The following is a 10,522-nucleotide window of genomic DNA, read 5'->3' as shown; positions in this document are numbered from 1 at the left end:
TAACAGCGCTCTGAGGTGGAGGGTTGGTATGGGCTGGTATCTTTAGTCATAAATAATGAAATATTAGTGAGTTCTTGTCATTAATATGGAAACGTTTCTGGCATATAGCACCATGGGGCAGGGCGGAAGAGCTGTAGGGTGCAAAGTGCAGTGTAATATGGTCATATTGCCTGCCAGTGGCTTTGATGGGCTGGATTATAGAAAGAATGTAGCATGGACAAGGCTATTGGTAAGTCTGGAGTATAATGAGGGGTAATCTGGAAATATAACTTTTTCATGTGAATAAATGGTGCTGTAAAATTGGCCGGTCCCTTAAGATGTTTTAATGAGTGGCATTTGCAGAAATAATTTGAAGGAAAAAAGTTCTGAAATCTAATATATGTGATAATGGAGAAATAAAAGCTTTAATAGTGCATTTAAAATGTATTTTTTATTACTCTAGGTTCGTTTCTGACATAACTGGTTTTAGTGAGCCACTTGAATGATCTTGGTTGCTATGAAGTTTTAATAGCTAACACTTGGAAAGCCTCATAGTTTAAAGAAATGTCAACTTCAAAAATCACATTCCTGTCTTGAGTAACTATCCTGAATTTGATCTTTTTCTTTTTTTTTTTTTAATTTAAAGATGTGAAAGTATGTTAGGGGATAAGGTTATGCAAGTTCCTGTAAAGCAGTGGCTTTTTTTCCTAGATGGGGCCTTAGTATTATCACAATTCTGACCATATAAAGTATTTAATCTCCTTCCTTTATAAAGCCATTGAGCTCTCACTTCAGAGCACTAACACTTTTCTTCAAGAACGGCTTGAGGTAAATCCACATAGCTAATGTAAAAACAGCAACAACGACTGCTAAACCAGGCAGACCTTACTGGGTGTTCTCCTGTGAGGAAGAAGGAGGGATTTATGGAAACCTAGAAGTTTGCATCTGAGCCTGTGGTTCAGAGTCCTGTCCTGAGACTGCGTTCTGAGTAAGGCCTGCCTTGCAATCCCTGATAACCTTTTGGATTGCCTGAAGACAACAAGACTCAAGTGTCTGGACTTCACTAATTGTCATCCTGCATCAGTTTTCTCAACAGTGTAAACTCGACATCAGACAGTACAGAAGATGGCTGTTCCCCAGTATGATGTGTGTACGAAAGCATTGCAAATAAGGAATGTCTAAACGAGTCAAAATAAGTAATTGTAAGAATAAAAAGAAAAGAGGAAGATAAATGCAACAGTGAGATATTCAGTTTGAATTACCTTCTTTCATGCATCTTTTCTATAGTGTGGTTCCTCTCTTGCTTTGTTCTGCATGATGCTGATTGTAAGGGGAAAGTAAATACCCTAAGCCTGAATGCAGGGTTGTTTGCATCCGCTCATAGGTTGGGAGTGCTCATGTCGATTTTGAAATCCTCTCTTTTCTGTAAAATCTTTTTTTGGGGAAATAATAAGATGAGCCTCTCTAGAACAATGAGTAACAGGCATGTTTTAGGGGATCTGCTAGTTTGAATAAATTATTTATTTTAACTGTTCATAAGAGTGAGTGCTTGTTGTATAACTAAAAGCTAACATCTCTAAATATTTCATGGACGTTGTGTCTATGTCTTAGACTTGTGACTGACGTCTTACATCTGCATGAGATCCTGCTCCAGGCCCAGGGAGATTACTTGGTGTAGAGAAGCCGATGTTTTCCACTGAATTTGTGAGAAATGCAGGACAGCAGATAGCCCTGGGGGTTATCTTGGAGGCACATCCTCCTTGCCTTGACTTAAGTCTGCCTGTGTGCATAAACCCAACTTCCTCAATAACTTCTTGAGTGCATTTTATGTGAAGTACTGGAAAAACAAACTTTGCTTAATGCTTTCAGTTTTGTTATGCGTTAGGAATTGTTGAGATGCTATGGCCTTAAGCTTGTTTTCTGTACTAATTCAGGTAATATGGCAATACACTTCCAATACAGTTCTTTCTCAACGTGTTGTTCCAGCCAAAACAATGATCTATAAATTGGAAAGTGACTGTTGTCTTCTGACTTGCTTGGTGATGAAACTATGTGGGAATTCTATGTTTGAAGCACAAGCCTTTGTAGCCTAGATATTGAACTCTTTGCCTTACAATTAAGAGAGAAATGAAACCTTTTGAGAACAGTATTGACACCCTGCAGGGAAATACATCAGCTGCGAAAATTTTTACACTGTCACATTCCTTCACCAGAAAATACCATTAGGTCTATCTTTTCCTTAATATCGCTTAATTTGAAAATAATGAGCCATGTGTGTATAACAGTACTGCATTTTGGCCTGACTTTGATATGTATTAGCTGTGTTTCTATTACTTTTCCTGCTCTGTAACATACAGTGCATTACTTCTATTACCATGAAGTTACTTGTGCAGGAAAAAAATGTGCAGATTGGGCTTGAGAGATTCTACCTATTACTCTTCCACTTGCTGAATTTTACAACCAACCATCTCATTAGTATATCCACTTCTAGTAATAAATGGGCACATATTGTTAATATCTGCAAGAAGTTCATTGCATAGTCTAAAATTGGGTATTAGTGCTTCTGGTACTTGCTCCATTCTCTGAAAGCCCAAGTGTGACTCTTCAGAGCTTTCTTGAACAGTGCACACAAAATTGTCTTTTCACATGTTGGCATTGCTAAGCCATGTGTAAAAAATCTTACTGGCATTTAAAGCATGAGAAACAGTATTGATATCTGAATAAACTGTTAGGCTGTTAATAATTTTTCAAATGTAAGAATACAATTTAGAAAAATATTTTAAAGATACAGGATACCTGCAAGTGAAGGCATTTTTGTACTTATGGGTTTACCTGTTAGAAGTGCCTATAAGCAATGCTGATGTAACAGTTAGACTTGGCATCAGGCAGCCAGTATAGCTAGATCTTCAGGGTTTTTTTTGGAGGTATTTGAGAAAAGCTTGATATTTTTGACATCTGTGTGACAGCTTCTTGCATAAGAGATGAGCAGCGTGTTATACCACCCAGCTGCGTATATTAGTCTGTGCATCAAGCTGAGGAGCAGCACTTAGCCAGATCTGACAATCAGATGGGAACTAGTACTACCTATACACAAGGGTGCATTTTAATGTGGTGTGCGTTTTGCCAAGAGCCTGGTATATGACAAATAAATTGTCAGAATCTCTATTCTTCCCATCTCTTTTTTTCCCCCCAGTTGAGTCCATGTTGAAATGTAGGATTTCCTTCTGCAGTTTGTTTTACTTTGCATATAACAAAGGTGGTCTAATGTGTTTGGTGATTTCGTACTATAAAATTGTAGCAATCTTTTTTGGAATATGCAGTGTATTAGCACGTCATTTTCTGCCAGCTTAATCTAAATTTGCATTATGCTTGGTTTCACTGATGACTTCATGTCAATATGTCATGTGTCCCCAGTGGAGACTAGAGACCTAGAGAAATTACATTTCTAGTTTTCAAATTTCAGTGCTGCTATTGTCAGTGTTGGAAGAGTTGGTGAATGGCAGATTGTGAATGTGGAGATGAGTATATGAGAACTACCTGCTCTAATTTTAGTTTGTCTGGACTGGTAGTTGTAAGCCTTAAAATTTCTACACTTCTTGCTGGATTTAAGTCTGTCATTTGACTTGATGCTTAAATTTGAAGGAATTGCGAAATTTCTGCCACAGAATAGACTGTTTATTAATGCGCTTCATAGACTTGCTATAAGGCTATAAGCCAGGAACATGTAATAATACTACTTTCTCCCTTTTTTAAAGATAGAATTGTCAGTATTGAAAAAACCTATTTACACCTGTATAATAGGATGTATTAAACAGGTGTAACCCAAAAAGATTGATTATGATGAGGGAAATTTATGATGAAAAGTACAAAATGTTGCTGTTTAACAATGAATGCTCTTCTCAGTAGAATAACCGATTTGCAGCGACATCCAGGTGATGAAATAAGTAACTGTTCCTGTATAATTTAGTTCTAAAAAAGCATTTGTTATACCCCTGTTTTTAACCTATTGCGTTTTTTTCCTTTGCGTCACCACTTTATTGTTCTTTTAAAAACTGTATTCTATTTCTGTCTGGTCTTCCTCTTACAATTAAGTTTTGAGCGAGCTGCAACATCATTTTTTTCTCCTGGTGATGTTTCTGTAGTTGAAAATATTTCAATAAAAATGAGAATTGGAATCCTTTTGTTGTCTGAAATATTCAAGCACTGTGGCAAACGTAGTTTTATGATCTTGGAGTTGTATTTTTATTAGCAAGTTTTTGGTAATGATGGAAACTTGTAAAGAAACCATCTTTGAAGGCTAAAAAAAGAGGAGGAAATTAGGGGAAAATCATGTAAATTTTCTAGGCCAGTACTTCCACTGTAACAATTTAACACATTTGTTAATGTCTATTTGTACCATGTCAGTGTAGTGTCTGACTGTAGATAGATAAATGTGGATTGACTTGTCATGGGTTGGGATTGCTCCACTCCAAAAATCTGACAGCTCATTTCAAGCTTCTCTTGCACTTTCAAAGTCCTTAGCTGCATGCTTAACTCAATAATGCATACAAAAATTGTAATTTTATTAGTAAAACATGGAAGAACAGTTTTTGGAAAACCAGGCTTTTTCTTAGCAATTTCTTTGCAGTAGTATTAACTAAATATTGGTGGAGACACTCCTTCCAAAACAGAGGTGAAAAGGGAGTTAAGAGAAAAAGGGGCAGAGAGAACCTCATCAGTCAGCTGGTTCTTAGCTCACCTCCAGCATCAAACCAGATCTTTGGTTAATCTCCTGGGACAGCAGTTCTTGAATATGGCATTTAGAATATGTCAGGTTGTAGAGGCAATAGTTTTCAGTAGGTGTTTCGTTTGTCCTTTTTTTTTTTTTTTTCCCATTCATACACCCATTTCAGGAATCACTTCAGAATGTGTACAACATTTAGGCTCATTATTTTTAGTAAAGTATGCTATTAAGCCATTCAGTGGAATATGAGCTTTGTACCTACCGGACCCACAAACTTAAACAGGAAAAAAAAAAAAAGGAAAAGACGAAAGGAGAATCAAGAGTCAAAGTAGGAAAAGTTCTGAAGATGGATTTTCATCTGTGTTGTAAGGACTGATTACCTAAAGAATATAAGAGGAAAAATACTGATATGCTCTGAAACTACTTAACGTGAATTACTGTTAAGTGGAAAAGCTTCACTGATCTCACATCCATTTTTATTTATTTAAATTTCCAGAATTGAAGGGAGTAAGAGCAGTAACTGCATGTTTGTCTTTTTAATACAACTATTTTCATACTTAACTGTGTTTTTTATCTTGCTTTTTAGTCTAACTTTGTGTTTTAATGTTATTCCCCAAAACAGAAGAAAAAGCTTCTTGAAGAACTTGGAGAGGGTAGACTGCCATATATGACACCAGCCGATGCTGACTTCCATCAGTTGGTAACGTATTACTTTTTAACTGTACTTGTTTTAAACTAAATTGTCTGTTTGCACAGAACAACAAATACAGCTTTCTTCTAGGAGACACTGTGAACGCTGATATGAAAAAAGTATCAACTCTTACAGTTCTTGTTTATGGCTGGTAAAGATAACATACTTTCAGATAGTGTGAAATAAGACCTCTAGCATCAGGATATTCAGGAATGAAAACTTTGTGAACCTAATTTATTTTTAGGATATTGGCCTGACCAGCTTTCAAACTCAGTCTTTAGCTTGCTTCCATGCTGGAAGCTATAGCAATATGTATTGCAAGATACTGAAATGAAAATCTGCATTACAGGAATAAATGTCTTATTTTCTTTTTTCCTGAAACGTTGTAACTCATGCAACAGTGAATCACTGTTTCTTATGCTTTGTTAAAATGAAGTACACATCACCATTCTTCTAATGTTTTTGTGACTTGTAAAGAGAATGTATTTATGGTTAGACGATGGCAAAATAAGAAAAATATTTACATAGAAATTGTTATTTTTAACATAGTTCTACTTTTATACAATAAGTAACCCTTGAGGTTTTGCAGAGAAAACGAACTGTGGAACTGGAATGCATGCCTCAAATGAAACCAAAAACAAGTGAAAATAAGCCTGGTAGCCCCATGAGAAGTAAGCCAAATGAGGGCATTGACGAGTACCATGGAATGAGTCAATGAATATTCTTTATCTGTGATGGATCTTTTCAGGTCAGCTAGAAACCACATGGCAAGGACTGCAAGTTCAATCAGATCAAATGGGAGCACAGAAAGATAAAAAGCCTAAGAAAGAAACTGTTAGTTTGAACAGATACAGCAAATGTGTTTACATGACAGACGTGTCACCTGTCTTGTATTGACATATGGCCCAAAGATGTGTATGGTAGCATAAAAATGGGTCTGACTTTTCCCTTGCAAGGATGCATTTCTCTTTTTTGCAGGATGCCAAGGCCAAGAAATGTTTAGCGTATCTCACACTACAGAAGATGGAAGATGTGATTTTTCTTTGGTTGGGCACTGGATTGCAACTAAGAAGCATAAAATCAGACTGCGGTCTTGTCACAGGATTACACCTGTGATATTGAGCTATCTGTATACTTCCCTTACCTTTCCACTTTATTTGGGTTGTGAGGTGGTTAGTGAAAGCATGGTTCTCTATTCCCGCAGTGCTGACCAAAGCGGCAGTAAGCTCTTGATTGGGATCTTTACCAGCTGTCAGAATAATGAGAACACATTACTTGCTGTTAACCAGAAAAGCACTTCTGTGAGAGAGGGCAAGCAAAAGTGTACAAGAGCTTAATGGTATTATACTTTTTTTTCTTTTTAAAGAAAAGTCGTTCTTTTCAATCCTAAAACGATGTTCCCTTTCTGCTTTAAGCACTCAAGCAGATCATTGTTCTCTCCTTCATAGTCCTGTAGTATATTCCCTTCTGTTTATTTTTTATCTGCTTTTGTCAAGAGATGCTATGCCTAGCATCTTTTACTTTATTCCACCTTTTACATCTGTGGTCTTGTGGAGCTGACAGGAAAAGAGAAGACAGAGCTGAGGCTGCTCAAGTGGCATCTCATTTGCTTGGTATCAGGAATATATAAATACAGAATCCAATTGGAAGAAGATAAGCAGAGAAATTGGACATGTTTAAGCCTTAATAGAGTTTAGATTCATTGTGTTTGCATTATGTAGACTTATACTTTTTGTGTAGTGTTTGTGTGTATGCTAGGTACTTTTAAGTATATGTGATAAACATCACAACTTCTGCATTCTTATGGTGATTTTGAAATATTACTTTAATCACAGCCATAGATATTACAAGTTCTGTGATGCTTAAATGTACTACACACGGAGTGAGAAAAAAGTGATCTACATACAGTGATAGGATGAAGTTTAATTTTATAGTCTGTCCTTCCAGGAGAGAACTTACTTTAAGAGCCTGTCCTTTATAAAGCAGTATGCTTTGAGTGTGTTGGAACAGTTAGGTAGGATGTAATTCAAAACTACTGTGTACTAACAGGCATGGAAATGTACAGTCTGGACGAAACTAAATTCTGTCACAAGCAAAACTTCACTGACATCCTCTTTCAGTGGGTGTCTTGGCTGATGAAGGATTTTAGTAATGGCCCCCAAACCACCAGCTGAAACAATGTAATGTTTAAAGCTGAGTACGAGCAAGAAAGCCCGTTTAAAAAAAAGCTATTTGCAAATATGTGAAGTAGAAACTGTCATTTCATGATGTCAGTTTGCTTATCAAGGGTCCTTATTGCTGGTTTCCAGCTCCATCATCACTTGAGTTACCCAGTAGGTTGATTCTCTGCATTGAGTACCACTGTTGCAAGTAGACGCATGGCTCTACTTGAAATAGTGTGTGTAACATTCATAAGGGAAATTCAGCATCAAACGTGCCTTTTTTGCCCTGTAGTTGCTAGTCACATAACCACTTTGTTCAGCGAACAGTGAATTGACCTTTAATACTTGCTGTCAGAGTTACAACATACAGTACATGATTCTTCCCCCTTCCCCATCCCCCAAAAACAACGAGGTGTCCAGTGTGAACCCAGCGCTCACCCCGTGCTCTGATCTCTTAATGCTTTCCTTATGTTAGACGTAGCACAATGACTGGTTGGAGAGTTAAAGAAGTCCAAAGTGTTTTCATGTAATGTGTCGGAAACGTGTTTCCACTCCCTGACTTCTGAGATATCAGCGTGGTGTTTATTTAAGGTAGAATCTTCACTACAACGTGTAAAACTTAATGGTAAAATAGTTCTTAAGCGTGTAATCTTAAAACAGAACCTAAAGGTAACATGCCTCTGACCTGACTGGCTGGCAGTAAAATGTGGAAGGCATTACCTCTGCAGTTCGGGAGGGAAATACAATGTTGTTACCTTTATCAGATCTGCGTGCTTGCTTTCTAGTACGTGTTTTCAGGCACTTAGTTGCTTTACATCATAGTGTTATTTCCCGCCTTCTGTTTGTAATAATTGTTTGGAATTTCACATGTGATTCACATCAGAAACTCGGTGTATTTAATAATGTAAAAATGTGTAGTAATAATGACTTCTTAAATATGCCATAACAACCAGCTACCACATTACATATGCTAATCTGACCTGAGCACATCCTATGTATAGAACTATGTAAAGAGCTACTGAGATACTCCTATAGAACTGCTAGTGCTCTTTTAATACACATTTGCATAATGAAACAACTCGTGAAGTAATAATCTTTATACATCACAGCATAAAATGTTGTTCATTGTGATTGTGAAGTACATATGATCTCTGTCAACCTATACCCCCATATCTGACTGTAGCTTGTAGCTGTAAATACTTCAAACTTGCCGTTACTACTTTCAGTGGTTATTCTGTACGGATATTTTTCACTATGTAGTTCAAATGCTGCAAAAACAAAGCACTGATTGAAACAAATAAGACAGTTCGTGACCTCTGAAGGAATTGTTTCAGGCTTTTGGCAATTCTTTCTCCAGTTTATGTTCAGTTCTTTTAATGAAAGCTGAGATCCAGTATTTTGTGCTCTGGATTGTAGAGGGACCTTCAAAGTAGATACCTGGAATGATTTTCAAGCTTTGGTGTTTAAAGTTAAGCATGTAAATACTGTTGTCAGAAATTATTATCTGTAGATACTTTTATATCAAATTAGTTTTTTTACCCTCTTTAGGAAGCTAGTTTTTGGAAGCCATAAAAATGGGTAAAGAAAGGGAGCTTCACTTTAAGAATTCACAAGCAGTGGTGGCAACATTTATAGGTAAACTAAGATTTATTATGTTTGATCACTATTGCTAAAACAGGCTTCCTTTTATAGTCACCTTCTTAGTAGAACCACAATCCTATAAAACCTTCTTGCGTGTTGTTGGTTAACAACATGTTGTGATGCAAAAGTCTATTTTCATGCAGAAGAAAATGTGCATACTGACTGCTTGATTTGTATTTTTTAAAGGCACCTTTTAAAATTATTTTCCTGAAAGGCAGGTGTAAGTCTGACTTGGAAGTGGGAGTACTAGATAAAGTGGTTTTGAGTTGTACCAGCAGGACCCTGCAGATGTAAGCTAATGTGATGCTTTTGTGGTCATGGGTTTAGTGTTTAAAAGCATTTTGAACTTGAGCTGATCACAAAATGCGAGAGTAAAGAAGTGGCTCTCCATCTTTTTTAAAAGCTCCCTTTAAGTATTGGAAGGCTGCAACTACAGTAGCAAAATTTTGGGATCAGTGTTGTGGATCTGCGTGCTCTTGCCCTGTTGCCCAGTGCTTTCAGGTTTCACCTCACCTTATTTCTGTTCCCACAACACCAGCAGTATCTTCCTTTCCTCAGGGCAGTGACCGACTTTCTGACAAAAGGAAATGAGTGTTGTGAGTGGTTCTGAGCTTCCAACATGCTAATTGACACCTGATAATTGACATATTACAGCCTTTCCCTTACTAAGGGTATTAGTCTGTGTTTCTTTCATCTGTTAATGTTAATGAAATAAGTAGGAATGTAGTCTATTTAAGAACTTACTCTCTAGTCTTCATCTGGTTTGACAAATGATCTCAGCAGTTGTTCAAGATGATTTACAGGCAGCCAATAAAAGTTATGATTATGTAATACTTGCTTCCTTAGAAAGCCATGTTAATAAAATCATCCAAGACTTCTTGGAGTGGGCAGCACTATTTCGCATTCAAAGCAAGATGCTGCTGTTGAGCAGCGCCGTGCTTGGCTGGGAGTTGCTGCATGCCCAACCTGCTGAATTCTGAACTCCAGCTGACAGAGGTGGTGTAGTCAGAAGAGAATGGGAGGGAAGAGGATGTTACAGGTGGGGAGATGGGGGTAAAATAAGTTTGGAAACTTTTATAATTAAAAAAAGGAAGCTAATTGGCATATGTTGAGGAATGTGAAAATAGGAAGGACCAGAATGTCAAGGAATATTTTGAAGATAATGGACTGTAGTGCAGCAGAACGGTGGCTTTTTTGACATGCTACATTCTATCATATTTTATTTACTTTTTATTAATTGCATCAGTTTTATGTTTTAAATCAGTCTTGTTTGTTCTCCCATTAGTTGACAAATAATCTATACTACATCAACAGACCTATAAATAC

The 10,522-nt window shown here is 37.0% G+C and overlaps 1 protein-coding gene across 9 annotated transcripts in view; it reads left to right on the top strand.

Moving 5' to 3' along the window:
- Positions 1–10,522, top strand: part of FTO (FTO alpha-ketoglutarate dependent dioxygenase) — a 243,600-nt gene that overhangs the window by 37,423 nt on the left and 195,655 nt on the right. For 7 of the 9 annotated variants that reach the window (XM_048075341.2, XM_048075340.2, XM_048075345.2 and 4 more), the window contains one exon: positions 5,325–5,402. The exons of 1 other annotated variant lie outside the window; for it this stretch is intronic. In XM_048075341.2, the coding sequence (XP_047931298.1) occupies positions 5,325–5,402 (78 nt within the window). Of the gene's footprint in view, positions 1–5,322; positions 5,403–9,103; positions 9,191–10,522 lie in introns of those variants that run through there. One more of the 9 variants, XM_048075347.2, reaches the window with a different exon arrangement.

This window comes from Anser cygnoides, chromosome 12 (assembly GCF_040182565.1).
Source record: "Anser cygnoides isolate HZ-2024a breed goose chromosome 12, Taihu_goose_T2T_genome, whole genome shotgun sequence".
Taxonomy (NCBI): domain Eukaryota; kingdom Metazoa; phylum Chordata; class Aves; order Anseriformes; family Anatidae; genus Anser; species Anser cygnoides.
Note: the sequence above shows the minus strand (reverse complement) of the source record. Positions and strands in the feature narration are given on the sequence as shown.